General features: G+C 29.2%; 1 protein-coding gene across 1 annotated transcript in view; it reads left to right on the forward strand.

Annotated features, from left to right (window-relative positions):
• The window catches only part of LOC117178607 (vitellogenin receptor), a 59546-nt gene that overhangs the window by 31481 nt on the left and 9933 nt on the right, over positions 1-18132 (forward strand). Inside the window, exons 22-27 of the mRNA XM_033370031.1 lie at positions 606-835; positions 3642-3949; positions 6078-6323; positions 6852-7007; positions 13573-13721; positions 13799-13890. Coding sequence (XP_033225922.1) covers positions 606-835; positions 3642-3949; positions 6078-6323; positions 6852-7007; positions 13573-13721; positions 13799-13890 — 1181 coding nt within the window. The remainder of the gene's footprint in view (positions 1-605; positions 836-3641; positions 3950-6077; positions 6324-6851; positions 7008-13572; positions 13722-13798; positions 13891-18132) is intronic.

An 18132-nucleotide genomic window follows, 5' to 3' on the forward strand; every position in this document is an offset into this window, starting at 1 on the left:
TGTTACCAAATGTCTACATCGAAATTCGTTTGTCTGCAACCGGCTGTGCGCAGAAGTTTCGTTTTTCCGCAGTTTTCCGCTTCTCTGACTAAATATTCAGATGAATGCGAGCGCTTCTAATAAAAATCCGACGACAAACAGTAGGTGAGTTTAGAAATCCAAACGCCACAGGATTTAGTACGTCAGATATTGCTTTGAGGCTTCTTATGACAGTTCAGGATAATTGAGGATTTGGGAAGGGATATGAGCTAAAAGAGTTTTAATGTCGAACGATCCAAAAAGGATATGAATGAAGTAAAAAAATATAATTAATAGTGCAAGAGCACCCATTTTGCCCCCCCCCCCCATTTTCGGCACCCTTCTCTGATATTGTATATATAGGTTATATATTTTTTTAGCATTTTTTGCCTTAATTAATTTAGTTCAACTATACTTCTTACATATAATGCATATATTAATTACTCAGTACAATGAAGTATGTATCCATAATCAAATAAATTCACTTTGGTTTTTGGCCAAGAATTGGTGCTCTTACCCTATGATCAATATAATTTTTTCAAGTATTTCAAAAGTTATCATAATCATTATTCTATTTTTTATTTAAGACTGATTGCGTGGATGGTTCTGACGAGCACACGAACTGTTCTTTGCTTTCTTGTACTTCATCGATGTTCCATTGCAAAAATGAACATTGTGTTGATCGCTTGTTAGCCTGCAACGGGATTGATGACTGTGGGGATTATTCCGACGAGGAAGGATGTTTAACTAGCAACATTTGCAGCCGAAATCAGTACAAATGCAACGGAACTGAAAGTTGCATATCTAAAACACTTAAGTAAATCATTAATATAAACTATACTATCGTCGGATACTATCGGGCCACTGATTGGTGAACCTATTAAAAATAGCCTTGTCATCGAAAAGTAACGTAGCCCAAACTTTTGTCAAAACAGAGGACAAAAATATTGTAAATACCATATGGATTTCAATATGAAACACTTTAAATTCCTAAGTCTGAAATATAAATTTAGAAAGAAATAGTTTAATTTTCAAATAAAAAATATATTTTTTGAACAAAAAATGGAAGCGTCACATTTTTAGTTAAGAAAATTAATTTTTAAACAATTTTTAACCATTGGAATTCAACTAAAAACAGACAAATATTTAACCAAATTGTTGAATCCTCAACCAAAAACATGAGCCTTCAACAAAAAGATTAATTACCTAAAAAAATGAATTTTCAAGGAAATACATGAATTTTCTGACAAATTGTTGTATTTTTTACTCGAAAAAATCAATTTCCAATTAAAAATTGAAATTTTCGACAAATGATGTCTTTTTAGTTAAAAAGACAAATTCTAAACAAACAGAAACGAACTTTTAACAAAAAAATTTAATTTTCAAATAAACAAATAAATTTTCAACTAAAATAATGAATCTTCAAAGAACAAAATGAATTTGCAAACAAAAGAATTCAACCTAAAACTGATATTTTCAACCAAGTAGTTGATATGTTTTGTATTAAAAAAAAAGATTACTTTTTATCATAATAGTTCATTTCAAACAAAATAATTAAATTTTCAATCGAATAGTAGAATTTTCAATCAAACAAGAGGAATTCAGAATGAAAAATATAATAGTAGAATTTTTTAAAGTAAAATAAGAGGAATACGTAAATTTCACAAAAGTGAATCCGCAGGGTTTCATAAAATAATTTTTTTTGTGAGCCTGCTTAATTTAATAGCTATTTGTAATACAAGTGCGTATAATAGGCGATTACCGAAGAGTGTGAAACTTCTAGTATGAGCCGCAGCCTCGAAGCACGAGTCGAGTTTTGGCACACGAGTGTATCTAGTGCGAAAACGTAGACGAGTACGAAGAGCTGAAGGCAAGTGCTGCAATCACACGAATAGTAATCGCCTGTGTGTACCTGTATCACACGATATTTTTGGCCAAAAGCACCCGAGAAAATTATTTAGCGCATTTTTATTTCAACCTTTTTTCAAATAATTCATGGAATTCCATGAATATCTTGAAATCCATGAATTCTTTGAGTTCTGTGAATTCTGCGAATCCCATGAAATCCGTGAATACCGTAAATTCCGTGAATTCCGTGAATACCATGAATGCCATTAATTCCAAGAATTCCATGAATGTCATTAATTCTGAAAACTCCACGAATTCCATGAATCTTATGAATTCCGGGAATTATATGAATTCCGAAAATTCCACAAATTGCACAAATTCAATGGATTCCATGAATTCCATGAATCCTGCAAATTCCACGAATTTCATGAATTCCGGGAATACTACGAATGTCGTAAATTCCATGAATTTTGCGAATCCCGCAAATTACACGGATTCTATGAATTTCGTAAATCTGATTAATTCCGCGAATTCCATTAATTTTATGAATTCCGCGAATTTCACAAATTTCGAGAATTCCAAAAATTCAACGAATTCCTTGAATTCTGCAAATTCCACGAATTTCATTAATTTTGCGAATAATACGAATTTTGTAAATTCCATGAATTTTGCGAATCCCGCAAATTACACGAATTCCATAAATTTCGTGAATTCTATTAATTCCGCGAATTCCATGATATTCGTGAACTCTATGAATTCCACCAATTCCGCGAATTCCATGATTCCCATGAATTCCAGGAATTCCGTATATTGATGAAATTCCGTAATTTCCATTAATTCCTTAGATTCCATGAATTCGTTCCACTTAAATATTCTTTCGATGTTCCACTTCTACCGAGCGTCCCGAGACACACATTTTTTAAAGAATATTTCTATTTTGCCGGTGCGCAGTTACGCATCTCTGAAGTGCGCATGCGCGTTCATTGCTTCGATTCGCAAAGTAGACATGTATCAAAGAGCACATGCGCAATTATTACCGCACAATATTTTGGATTGAAGTACTTTACATGTCATTTAGATTTTAGAGGCATGGAAGCTTTTACTTTCGAGTATTTTATACCACAAAAGGCGGAAAAATCATATCAAAGTTGAGATTTTGAGGTTAGAGTGGTATAAAATACATTACCTCATCGTCGGTCATTTTTGTCTTTCTCACGTGATAGCTCAATATCCACAAGGCCAGCTTACTTTAACTAAGGCGCATGTAACGCAGAATTGAATACATTTTTTGAAGGTTTATAAAAATATTTTTCTCTATGTTCTGGACGGCGCTAATTTAGCTCACGGTTAGTGGTCCAATACCATTCGTCGATAGTGTATTTCACTTTTAATATCAGATTTTGAAAGAATATTATATTGTGTTGTTTCTATTTGCGACTGTCTTATATTAAATTTGTAATTATTAACATTTGTAATTGAATTTGTTTAATCTGATTACTGATTTAAAGTTGTTAAGCCGCGAAAACCTTTTAAAGCTTAAGATTGTTTATTTTTCAAGCTTTTCTATTTAAAATTGTTGATTAATCTTTCAGTTTTATGTAATTATGTTCAAAAAATTCTTAGATTCCAATTTTTTTATTTTCTCATCAAAACCTTGAACTGTTCACTGAATTTTTAGACAACAAAAAATGTTAACAAAAGTTTATTTTCCCGGCAATACCAAAACTGGAAAATTGAAAATCTTGAAATAATACTCTAATTAACTGAAATTCCAGATGCAATAATTTGGTAGATTGTCCAATGGGTGACGACGAGGATAATTGTGTACAATGTGGCAGCACAGAATTCAAATGTGAAAATGAGAAATGCATTTCTTTATCATGGGTATGCGATCAGAGGAATGACTGTGGTGATAATTCCGATGAAAAAAGTTGTGGTACTCCTCGACTAGCAACAGCTGCTGTAGCTAATTCAAGTTCTTGTCCAGAATTCCAGTGTCACGACGGTTCTTGTATTGACTACAACAAATGCTGTGATAGAGTTTTCAACTGCGGGGATAGGAGCGATGAAAATGGACAATGTGGTAAGGAAAGTTGATTTTTTTTCTTCCTTTACCTGCATTGCGACGCACCACAATTTATGCCGCCACCAACACACACTAACTAGATTACAACCAATGTGGTGGAATACGAACCACTAGTGCCTGGAGAGGTCGAACGTTCATCTAACTATACCGGGGGTTCTTCAGAATTAAAAACATGAGGTCCTATATACTACTTTCAAATTGTTGTTTTTTTCTTTCATATTGATATTTAAAAAAAATATTATCCCCATCTTATTTCTAATGAAAATATGAAATTACAACCTTATAATTTTCGGCTTTCAGACATTTTTTCAGAGAATTTAGAATTAATTCATTATTTGAATTCACTTTAATTTCTTCAATTCACCTTTGCATTCAGATGAATAAGGACGTCACGGTATAACCATGTAAGAGTCACTTTTTTAAAACAAGTTTTATTGGCTTCAAATTTCTTTGAAATACCGAAGCACATTCTGGTGATATTTTGATTTTTGTATTGTTTAAGCTATTTGCATTTAAACAGTTTTTTTAATTAATGGTGATACGGAAAAGCCGGAACTAACTCCAGGGTTTACATATATATATATATATATATATATATATTTCATGAACTTTTATGTTACTAGAACTCAAAACAACAACTTTTTAAAACTTTTTTATAGATATATGGGGCTCTATCAACACCTGAGTTTACTTTTATCTTTTTTTATTAAGAATTAATTAAAATTTCGAGCATTTCTTTTTCTCTCCGGATACATTTTTTTCTTTACCACTTATGTACATGGTTCTGCCTTGGTACCATTCAAGTTATCTTAACTTCAATGAATTTGGTTATATTCAAGTGAACACCTTAATTTAAAAAAGTAAAATAAGTCCTGCTACACTTTAAATGATTTCTCTTGAATAAATCTAAATTAGTTAACAAAAAGTAATTGAAAAGCAAAGTGTTAGGCACTCGTTCACTTACTTATTATTCTCAGATAAATTTTCTTTAATTCTTCCATAGTCATTAGAATTCTATTGAATTTTTGTTATTTTTTCCGATTACTTTGAATTCTTTGTATTTCTCTGAATTTGGTTGAATTCTTCTGAATCAATTTTCAATTGTATACCGAATGCAATTTAATTCTTTTTAATCCGCCTGAATTTTTCTGAATTGTCTAGATGCTTTTTAATCCACCCAAATTTTTACTTCAGGTCCTCTAAACTGAATTGAATGTTTGTTAATTCTTTGGCATCCTTTGAATTCATTTAAATTTCTTTGAATTATATTTATTCTCCACAGAGTTCTTTGAATCTTTTCTAGAATTAGTTGGAGATCAAAGTAAAAAAAGTCCCATTAGATTCACATTGGGATCTCGGCTCAAATCCCGCTAAAGTACGGGGTGTGAGAAAAATCAGTACTACAGTATCAACTTTCCTTCGAAATGTGTACAGGTACAAATAAGGTCGAAGGTACTAAATAACTTCTATTGTATTTTTTCGAAATTTTCACAATTGCTAATGGGACTTCTGTTCCAAAAAATTACTGCTGAAATAGTATCAAAGTACTACAAAAATTCAAAATATGTCCCGTTTCACCAGGAATTTTTCAGGACAAAGATGCCTGTGAAGTCTCACTTACTTCTTCTTAGCAGAATTTGTTTAGAACAAAAATACCGGGAAACTCCCACTTAATACTTTTTAAATTATGATTATTATTTCGGATTTTTCCCTATTTGAACTTTCTAAACTTTGTAAGAAAATTTTGTACTTTAGTACTGGTTTGTCTCACACTTTGTCATAGTCTTTGTATTCTTTTGAATTCTTTGAATCTTTTCATTCTGTTTGTGTTTTTTTTGTTTGTGAAGGCTTTGAATCCTAGGCTCAGATGATTTGATTAATCTCTGTATTTTTACTCCACTGTTCTTATTAATTTTTCAGTTTTTTTTGTTCAAATTTCAATTAGAGGAACTTTAACAATATTCAACATATAAAATTTTAATTTTCTAATTTCATATTTTGAGACTTGTGACTGTTAAATATCATAAACATTTCCACTTCTAAAACTCACCATTAGTTACATAATTATCAAAACTACATTTTAATTATTTTAGTTCAACATTATTGTTTAAATTAATTTTTACAGATACATCTTGTAATGGAATGAATCCTTGCGAGCATGTGTGTATCAAAACACCCAATGGTCCAGTTTGTCGCTGCAATGATGGTCATCGCCTGCGAGATGACAAAAAGTCCTGTGAAGACATTAACGAATGTGATTTAAATGAGAAGGTATGCACACATACGTGTATCAATACTCAAGGATCCTACAAGTGTGAGTGTTTCCAGGGCTATCAACTTCGCAGCAACGGACGATCCTGCAAAAGTGTAGGTTAGTAGAAACCCCATAAAAATTAATTAGGGTAAGAGCGGTACACATACGATAATAGTACATACTAAGTGCTACTAATTTTTTACAAGAAGTAACCTTATTTCACTTCCTGTAAAAGATTATTAGAGCCAATTAATATAATCTATGCTATGAAAAAGTTCGCATTGTCCATAGTGCGTCCTGGTATTAAGTTCCTATTACTCTATTAGTCTCCGCTACTGAAATGAAAACTAAATACAAAATTCTTTTAAAAAACAGATTCTTTTGTAGAGGAGGGTGGTGCGCATTGGATAACAGTGCATATACTTAAGACTGCCTTTTTTCGTAGTAGGAACACTAAGAATGAACGTTGATAATTTTTCACGAGAAGTAATTTGATTATACTTTTTGTAAAAGACTTTCAAAATATAATTATATCATTCATATTATTAGAAAATTCGAATTATTTAGTTGATACCATACTCTCCTGTACCTGAATTCTATATTCTTATTTTAATAAAGTCTAATAAAACAAAATTGATATTTCAGTTGGAGCTCCCATGAGCATCATCTCTGCCTCCGATATAGACATTAGAAAAATTTCAGCAGACGGGAGTGTGATAAAAACCATAATTTCTGGCGAAACTGAAAATATTTCCGGGATGGATGTTAATACCGCTACAAATACAATATATTGGAGCACAGGTTAATAAAAAGCATTATTAGAAGTTTTTGTTTAATTAATTATTGAAAAAAAATTAATTCAACTTGGTTATTTTTAAGAATTTTTCTTAGGCATTTTGAGAAATTACTTTTTTGAAGAACAAGTTACTGCATTTACTTTTTTAAGGGAAAATCCACTTTAGTGACTTTAATCAATCTCATTTTAGATTTGATGCAAAAGAATAAGGCAAATTTAATTAATCTATGTATGAAATCTGTAGTAATTTATGGTATCCTATTTTCTATTTCCTTCTTGTCCCCTTCTTTTAAGAAATTTCTCCTTTTTCTACTATTTTCTAGAAACTTTCATTTTTCTTTCTTTGCTTTAATGCAAACTGAATTAATAGAACAAAATAAGAAAATTCAACTATTTTTGGTTAAAAGTTCTTTTTTTTGGTTCAAAAGTGTAGCATTTTTTGTAGAAATTTTATTATATTGTTCAAAATTTTAATATTTAATAGAAAATAGAAAAATTTAATAAAAATTTTTAGTTGAAAATTTAATTGTTTTGTACATCATTCGTCTTTTTATGAAGAAATTGTTTTATGGTTGAAAGGTCATATTTCTTAGTTGCGAATTAACTGTTTTGCTAAAAATTCAACTGTCTTATAAAAAAATCGTCTTCTCGGCTTGAAAGATCATCTGTTTAGTTGAAAATTAACTTTTTGCATCGAAAATTCAGCTATTTGGTAAATAATTTATCATTCTTAGTTTAATATAAACTTTTTTATTGAAAATTTACTTTCTCGGGATTAAAAGTCAACTTTGCTTAAAACAATTGAATTTTCAACTTGAAAATTCATCTCTTTTTAATTCATCTCTTTTCGGGTTTAAAAGTGAAAAGTTTTCGTAAACACTCGACTTTTAACTTTGAAACTTAACTCTTTTAATAAAAATTTATCCCTTTTGGTATAAAATTGAGCTTTTTGGGTTTAAAAGTAAACTTTCTAGTTAAAAGTTTAGCTTTCTTGGTCGAAAATTCCCTTTTTTTCAAGCCATCTTTTTTGTGGTAAAAATGAAATCTTTTTTAGTTAGAAATGCAACTGTTTGCTTGTCTGATCAATTTTTCGAAAGTTATCGTGCCTACAGAATATAGACTACAAACAGACAGACAAACACCTTAATAAAAATAGTTTTTGCTGGCTCAGTGGGTCTCAAAACGTGGAGATTTAATGAAAACCGACAAAGTAAAATTTTACATAAAACCAATATCTTCTCATTAGGATGACAATGTAACAAATGTGCTCGCTATGTGGCACAGTGGTCTGGAATAGGAATTTACTGTTCATAATCGCCTAAAGGTCGTATTGCTTAACCGATTTAAAAGTTTTTTTTTAGAAATTCTCAGCAATTAATTTTTAAGACAATTATGGTTTACTTTTTTAAAATTTTTTTCACAGAGCAACAATATATAAACAAATATAGTGACAAAATTGACCATTTTAGCTTTGTGAATTTTTATCTCAAGAAAAAATACAGATAGAAACTCACTATCATCCGAAATTATTGCACATGCATTCATAGAACATAATTAATTTTAATAATATTCAACTTAATTATTATAAACAATTTCTATAAACAAATTCTTTATAAACGAGTTTTTCTCCTAGCTGAATTGATTTTTCTGAACAAAAGTTATTCACAATTATCTTTAAAGACATTTATATACTTAAAGCTTTATCAAACATAAACAATATAGATTGCTCATAACAATTTAGTTAAACAAGTCTCCTAATCGACCGTTTCCTCGTAGAAAAAAATGGTTTTTTCTTCAATAATTAGTAGAGTGGCATTTATTGCGGTGACTAACCAACGAAATTAAATAAAGAATAATTTATATGATTGTTATAAACAATTTTTTTAACAAAACTATGATTTATTTTTTTACATGCAAAAAGGACGATTTTCCACTGAAATTATCTGACAATAAACTAACAGTGATTCCAAAATTGGATATGGGACATTAAATAATAATTTGCGTAATTGTTAATAACCATTTCTGTAGCAAACTGTCCATAGCAATAACGATTTACTTGCGTTTTTACAAGTCACCTATCTTTCATTTGTTTTATACAACTTCCTGAAAAATAAATGACGAATAAGTGAAAATAAGGTGCAATAACGCTGTACTTGCGTATTCAGAAGTCACTTATCTTTCATTTGTTTTGTACGTAAATTCATGAAAAACAAATGAAGAACAAGTGACTCTCAACTAATTTATTTATTTTAAGTTTTTTATAATAATCTCATTATTATTATAAGTATCAATTTTTTCACTGATTCAATAACACAAATAAGATTATCACTAAAATGATTGAAGAAAAAATAACTTTTTTCTACGACCAATCGCAGATTGTCACGCATTGTTTTAAAATTGTTATTAACAATTACGCAAATTATTATTTAATGTCCCATATCCAATATCGGAATCACTGTTAGTTTATTGTCGGATAATTTTAGTGGAAAACCGTCCTTTCTGCATGTAAAAAAATAAATCATAGTTTTGTTAAAAAAATTGTTTATAACAATCGTATAAATTATTCTTTATTTAATTTCGTTGGTTAGTCACCGCAATAAATGTCACTTTAATAATTATTGAAGAAAAAAACCTTTTCTTCTCCGAGGAAACGGCCGATTAGAAGACTTGTTTAACTAAATTATTATAAACAATCTATATTGTTTATGTTTGATAAAGTTTAAAGTATATGAATGGCTCTAAAGACAATTGTGAATCACTTTTGTTCAGAAAAATCAATTCAGCCATGAGAAAAACTCGTTTATAAAGAATTTGTTTACAGAAATGTTTATAAAAACAATAGTTGTTAACTCATGCTAATTTTTTTATTACAAATTATGACTCTTATGACAAATTTTAGCAACTAGCGTGAAATAAACGATTTTTTCTATGATAAAAAAACACTAATAAAAATTTGTTTATAAAAATTGTTTATAATAATTAAGTTGAATATTATTAAAATCAATTATGTTCTATGAATGCATGTGCAATAATTCCGCCTAATAGTGAGTTTCAATCTGTATTTTTTCTTAAGATATAAATTCACAAAACTAAAATGGTCAATTTTGTCACTATATTTGTTTATAGATTGTTGCTCTGTGAAAAAATTGAAAAAAAGCAAACCACAATTCTCTTAAAAATTAATTGCTGAGCATTTGAAAAAAAAACTTTTAAATCGATTAAGAAATACGACCTGTGGGCCATTATGAACAGTAAATTCCTATTCCAGACCACTGTGCGTGGGCACATTTTTATTATAACTGTTGTCTTTTAATTTTTTTTTCGTTATTTTTTATGATTAAAACAAAAACAGAGCTATCAAAACATTATTCATGCCAAATAAATCATTTTTACATTCTCACCAAAGAAGGTATTAGATTTGTGTAAAATTTGACCCCCCTAATTTTTGTCAAAAGGTCTACCTTTTGAGGTCCCCTGAATCCGAAAAACAGGTTTTTACGAATCTGTCTGCCTTTATTTCTGCCTGTCGTTATGTCTGTCTGCGAGCACGATACTTTTGAAAAAAATTAATCTATTAGATTGGGTTTTGGTACACTCTTTTAGTGTCCTAAGCTAAATGCCAAGTTCGTTAGTCAGACATTTTAGATAAAAGTGCTAAACGTGAGCCCATTTTGAAAATTTTTGAGCACACGTTTATTCATGATTCAAAAATTCTTTGTACAGTTATTCATAGTACTTGAAAAGAAAAATGTTACTTTTCGATAGCCCGAAGAGATGATCATATCAACTTTTTTAATGTTTTCGAAAAATTGAAAATTCAAATTTTGACCGCACAAAAACTCATCAAAGATCAAAAAAAGCATTTTGCGGTCAATCTATGCAAGATAGGAAAAAAAGTGATAAGACAAACATTGTGCACCCAAAAAATATCTACAATTTGTTATTAATCACTTTTTTATAGGGCACGTAGTTTTTGTTTTATTTATAAAAAAAAACTTTAAAAATAAAAAAAGAATTAAATTTTTCGGCACACTACACAAGCTGAGCAAAAATAAATAGATAACATTTTTTCACGGAAGGTAGAGCAAAAAATTTTATTAATGGTTTTTTTTACATTCTCATCAGAGAAGGTATTAGATATGTGTAAAATTTTACCCCCCCCCCCCCCCCAGTTTTTGTCAAATGTCCACGTTTTGAGACCCCCTGAATCCGAAAAATAGGTTTTTACGAATGTGTCTGTCTGTTGGTCTGCCTGTATGTATTTATGCCTGTCTGTCTGTCAGCACGATAACTTTGACAAAAAATCATTCTATTAGATTGGCTTCTGGTACACTCTTTTAGTGTCCTAAACTAAAGGTCAAGTTCGTTAGCCAGCCATTTTGGATAAAAATTCAAAAAGGATGTTCCGGTACCCATTGGGGTGATTAGAATGTGTTCGTTAAAGCCGAAGGACTTTTAACAAAAAATAATTCAAAATCACCAAATTACTGCTGTCGATGCTTTCACCTTTAGTTTTAAAAAGTCTATGCCCAAAGATCGAGCGCGTAGTGCGAGGTAAATACATGATCGAGCGCAAAGCGCGAGAACCAACAGTCGCGCAGCCAGCAGTGATCAGAATGTGCCCGTGAAGCGGGCTGATTTTTTTTGTTCATTTTAATTTTTTTGTTTTAAAATTCAACCGTTTCTTTGGAAATGCGTATTTGAAGGTTTAAAATTTAACTGCTTGGTTAAAAAATTAATTATTTTAATTGGTTGCTTAATAAATAAACCGTTTCTTAAACTATCCTTTTTTGGTCGAAAATTCATCTGTTTTGTTAAAAATTCTTCCTTTTTGGATCGAAAATCCCTCTTTTATGGTGTAAAAATAATATTTTATGGTTGCAAATTTATTTATTTTGTTTAGAGGTTAAACTATTTGGTTGTTAATGTAATTGTTTGAAAAGTAATTTTTTGTTGTTGAAAATTCATCACTTCAGGTACAAAATTTTTTTTGGTTAAAATTTAACTATTTTGTTGATAATGCATTATATTTTGACTCAAAACTGTCCTATTCCACCTTGCTTTGAGAGCATTTTGGGCACCTGAATTCACTTATCATGAAACCCGTGTTTAGCTAACGACACATAATATCGATTATAGAAGGCCTATTCCTCTTTTGAATAAAATTTGTTACCGGGAGTGAGAAATTAGCTTATTTCAACCCTTTTTGTAAAGCTATTTTTTGAATGCTCGGATCAGAATGCAGAAAAACTTCGTACACAAGAAATATTGTAATTAGTCATTTGTTTACTCTGAATACATATTTGATTCAAAATAGAAATAAGCCCTAATTGTATGAGAAATATGTAATTGTAGTATTTATGTAGGACAATAAGGCAATTTAGTTTGGAAGTTAGGTCCTGGTTACAATGCGTTCTAACTAAAAATTTAACTATTCCATTTTTGGTTTGAAAATTTATCCTTTTTTTAAAATGTTTTTGGTAGAAAATTGATCAATTTGGTTAAAAATTAATCTATTTTGTTAAAATTGAAATATTTTTATTTTAAATGTTAGAAGTTTAAAGGATTGAATACTAAATTCAATATAATGCCTATATTAATTTTTTAGAGCATTTTTGCGGTGAAGTCTGCAATATGAAAATTTTAATAATTTTAATTCATAATGTTCTGATTTTTCTAGTTCCTATTGGAAAGCATCGAAATATAAATACGGTAGTTGAGTGTTAATGCTTTATTTATTGCAATAAAATGAATTATAATGTTTCCAAGATTACTGGTAAAATTTATTCTAGCAACTATGACCTGGTTTTCACCCCCGTATCAAGTAATCGAATTTCATCTCATCTTGTAAATACAAGCCGAGAACTTATGTAAATGTATAATGGAATCGAAACTTTTGAGTAGATAAGTGTTTGCATTGACATTACCAGGTAACAAGCGTTGAATAGAAAAAAATTAATAATTTCAGCGTAAAAGTGAAGATTATTCTATTATTTTGAATGCGCGATTTTTCCATCTGTCTCAAATGTCATCATAAGAATAGGATTTCTCAGAAACTAATTTATTTCTATTTCCATAGTGGCCGCCGCATAGGTTTTGAAAATAAGTTTTGAAAATTTAATTTTAATCAATTCAACTCGGCCTCTCTAGAGTTAAAATTATTTTATTTAATTCACACATTTAAATATATTTCTTTGCTGAATTTTTTAAGACGCTTAACTAAATTATTAAAATATGAATAAATATAAATTTGAATATTTTTCGAATTTAAAAGTTATAAAAAGATTTAATAATGAAAAATAGGTTTAATAAAAGCTGTCGTGAAATTTTACTCAGTCATTTGAGAGGAATAGGATTTGCACTTTTTCTGTTCCCGTTGAGGGATTTTTAGACGGAGGAAAAATCGTGTATTCATAGGAATACAAATTCTTAATTTTTCTGAATTCAACGCTTATAAACGAATACAGTGCTCTTTCTCAACAAAATGAAAACAAAATAAAAACAAAATAAAAACAAAATAAAAACAAAATAATTACAATTCATCACTGACTTAAAGAAAATTATTTTCAGCTGCCGAAAGAAAAATATCAAGATTTAATTTGGCCAGTGGAATTCGAACAGTGTTTCAAATGAATGAGGGATACCCAGGTCTTTTGTCATTAGATTGGGCCACCGACAATATCTACATCTTCGATAACTCCCTGAACAAATCTATTAAAGTATGAAGTACCTCAGATATAATATTGGCATTGTTAGCTATTAGCTTATTAATTTTGTATTTGCGCTTAATTTTCAGGTTTGTAACATGGATGAGAAAAGTTGTGCCTTGCTGATTTCAATTCCAGACAAAGATTCTGTCTATTCCATTGCTGTTGATCCCGTATCTGGGTAAGTTTTCATATTTAAATTGAAAATTTCTTTAACTCAATGTAATTTTTTTTATTTTCCCCGGACTTTTTCCATCTTATCTAGTCAACGAAAAATAAAAAAACTTGGGCTAACAATTTTTTCAATCCATATCTGAACTTCACAGTTTAGTATGTTTCATTCTTGCAAATATAGTTTGAAAATCCACAAGATTTTATGCTAGAAATCAACCAATTGAATGTACTGTAATTTTATTTTTTATTTTTATGTCGAATTTTTCTTTGTTGAAAATCAAGATCATTAAAAGTTTCAGAATTTTGTGTGTGAAACTTGTGAAACGATTACTTTGCTTGTAATTTCATGCATCTATGGAGTTTCAATAAACTACGTTACGATTTTGAGGGTGTAGAGGGGGGGGGGGGGTAGTGAAAGTAACATTACAAACTTAGATAACGCTTACTACGTTTTTTTTATGATAAATTTTCACAAAGATTGCGATTGAAGGATAATTTTTTTAATTTAAGAGTCTATTCTTATATTTTTGTTCGGACTTTATCTCCTTCGGTTGAAAATTATAATGATTGATTGAAAGTTTAATTAGTTTATTTAAATTTGATTTGTTTATTCATTTAAACAGTCATGTTAATGTCGTAGTTATGTTTGTTGAAGATTTGTTTCATTTTTCCTTAAAAATTTATCTTTTTTAGTTGAAAATTCAAAATTTAAGAAATTTAAATTATACCAAAATCCAAATTAAAAATCCCCTTTAACGTCCAATAATCAAATTGATGCAAAATCCTGTTAAATAAAACAAGAATCCAGCGAGAAAATTTGGACCACAACGAATAAACAAAAACCAAAAATCCTATTGTAATCTGAAAAAAAAACAAATGATACTTTTTTGAAATTCCCAGCTATTTTTGACATTATATTTAGAAGTTGTGATAGAGTCCTTGAGAATCAAATTAAAATTTTGTTCTAAAAATTTGATGGGAGTATTAATAGTTGAAATAACTATTCTTAAGGGATAGCCATCTTTGTGAATCTTTCTCAAACCATAACATCTTGCAAGAACTGTGTCTTCAGTGTTAATAACAGTCCATCTTATATCCTTTCCCAGAAGTCCTTTCTCTCTCCAATTGTCAAGCATCTTAAAAGTGTCTCTTTTTAATTTTTTTAGCGGATTTTCATGTAATAGTTCAAAATTATCATTATCGGAAAGCAAATTCTCCATATCCCTAATATAATTCGATTTTTTCATGCAAACAGTAATACTGCCTTTATCAGCATTCATGTAAACCATATCAATATAACTGATATGCTAACTATTTTTCTCTACAAAGCTCTTTGGCAAGTGTAACCTTGTTTCGGAAACCCTGCTGATCCAAAATAGGAATTTTGTGTATATTTGATTCAACATCTTTTACTATTTCCATCATTTGTTTTGCCTTAGTTTTTATCACACGGTTACTAAAACCTTGACTTAATCTAAGAATATCTGTGACTGAATCAGGAATTTGAATATCTGTCAGATTAACGAACCAAGGATCTTTACTTCCTTCTTCAAAAATCCTATGTAAATTTAAATTTTGCTCTTGAACACTAGTTTGCTAATGAATTAAATTTTAAAGTTTGTTTTCATGTTTTACACCGCTGCTTAAAAATCTTTGATTGAGGAGAATCTGATGCTTTAAAAGATTAATAATTTCCTCTTCAAACTTTTTATTACAAGAATTACTGTGAAAAGAAAAATCTCGAAATTTGTTATCCAGGAAAAAATTGTTTTTAAGTAAAACTATTTCGTTAAAAATTGATCTTTTTTATTTAGTTGAAAATTCATGTACATATTTCTTTTTTAATTCTTCTTCCTTTTTTTTTGTAGAAAATTTATCTTTTTGGTTAATCAATCATCTTTTTGGTTGGAAATTCCAATATTTAATTGAATTTTAAACTTTTCTTAAATGTTTTTTTTGAAGATTCATCTTTTATTGAAAATGTATCTCTTTGGTTCACTGTTTAATTATTTTCTGGAAAGTTTTTTTTTGGCTTAGAATAACTTCCTTTTTTGTTTAAAATATTATTGTTTGGTTAAAAATTTAACTTTTTGGTTGAGGATTAAATTATTTTGTTGAAAATTCTTTTTTTATTTCGTTGATAAATCAATTATTTTGTTCCAAGTTGAATAACTTGCACTGTATACCTATAAACTTTTTTTTTAATTAATATTTTCGGGTTAAACATTCAACAGTTTTGTAGATAATTCGTCTTTAATGCTTCAAAATTTATATATTTGGTTACAAAAACACGTCTTTTTTAAATTTTCTCTTTCTTGGTAGAGCATAAATCTTTTCGGTGGAAAATTCAACTTTTTGGTTGAAAATGCACCTTTTTTTGAAAAATTCATCTTTTTGTTGCCAGTTTAACTACTTAGTTGAAAAATTATCTTCGATACATTGAGAGTTGTTCTTTATGGGCAAACAATTTATCTCGCCTGTTGAAACTTTATCTTCTTCTTTAAAGATTCAAATATTTGTTTAAAACATCATATTTTTGTCGTTAATTTTGTTTTTTGTGTTTGAAAAGTAGCTTTTTAAACATATATAAAAATATTCCGTTTTGTTTTGAAAAGTTATCGCTTTTAATTGCAAATTGAAATGTTTCGTTTAAAATGTATGTATTGTGTTAAGGATTCGTTTTTTTGTAGAAAATTAACTTCTTGGTAGAAAATTCATCTGTCTTCTACAAAATTCCTCTCTTTGGCTAGAAAATTTAACTGGTTGGTTAAAAATTTAACTGTTGTTACATTCTCATCAGAGAAGGTATTAAACTCGTGTAAAATTTGCCCCCCCCCCACAGTTTTTGTCAAGTGTCCACGTTTGAGACCCCCTGAATCCGAAAAACAGGTTTTTACGAATGTGTATGTATGTATGTATGTATGTATGTATGTATGTATGTATGTATGAATGAATTTATGTATGTATGTATGTATGTATGTATGTATGTATGTATGTATGTATGTATGTATGTATGTATGTATGTATGTATGTATGTATGTATGTATGTATGTATGTATGTATGTATGTATGTATGTATGTATGTATGTATGTATGTATGTATTTATGTATTTGTGTATGCGTGTATGTTTGTATGTTTGTATGTTTGTATGTCTGTATGTTTGTATGTCTGTACGTTTGTTTGTTTGTATGTTTGTATGTTTGTATGTTTGTATGTCTGCCTGTCTGTCTGTATAGCTGTCTGCTTCCACAATAATGTTTGAAAAAATTAATCTATTAGATTGGCCTTTGGTACACTCTTTTAGTGTCCTAAGCTAAGTGCCAAGTTCGTTAGTCAGCCATTTTGGAAAAAAATTCTAAAAGTGAGCGCATTTTGAAAACTTTTAGGACCACATTTTTTCATGGTTCAAAAATTCTCTGTACACTTGTTCATAGTACTTGAAAAGAAAAATGTTAATTTTCGTGCCCCTACAAGATTATCATAACAACTTTTTGAATGTTTTCGAAAAATTAAAAATTCAAATTTTGACCGCACAAAAAATAATAAAAAATAAAAAATTGCATCTTGCGGTCAAACTATGCAAGATAGGAAAAAAAATTATTAGACAAACATTGTGCAACCAAAATATATCTACAAATTTGTTATCAATCACTATTTTATAGGACACGTAGTTTTTGTTTTATTTCTAAAAAAAACATTAAAAATACAAATATTACATATTTTGGCACACTACACAAGCTAAGAAAAAATAAATAGATAACATTTTTTCACCGAAAGTAGAGCAAAACAATTTATTAATGGTTTTTTACATTCTCATCAGAGAAGGTATTAGATTTTTGTAAAATTTGACCCCCCCCCTTTCCAGTTTTTGTCAAATGACTTTGTTTTGAGACCCCCTGAATCCGAATAACAGGCTTTTACGAATAAGTCTGTGTCAGTCTGTCTGTATGGATGCATGTCCATCTGTCTGTGAGCACGATGACTTGAAAAAATCATTGTATTAGATTGGGATTTGATACATTCTTTTAGTGTCCTAAACTATTGGTCAAGTCAAGAGAAGAAAAAGTTTGATTTTTAAATGCCCTATACAAGAATATCATATCAACTTTTTGAATTTTCTTGGAAAATCAAAATTTTAAATTTTGACAGCATACAAAATAATGGAAATTCCAAAAATTAGATTTTTTAATTCAACAATTTCACAGTATTTCAAAGATCCTTAAACATATAAATGCATTTTTAACAAAA

The sequence above is a fragment of the Belonocnema kinseyi genome, chromosome 8 (assembly GCF_010883055.1).
Source record: "Belonocnema kinseyi isolate 2016_QV_RU_SX_M_011 chromosome 8, B_treatae_v1, whole genome shotgun sequence".
In the NCBI taxonomy this organism is placed as follows: domain Eukaryota; kingdom Metazoa; phylum Arthropoda; class Insecta; order Hymenoptera; family Cynipidae; genus Belonocnema; species Belonocnema kinseyi.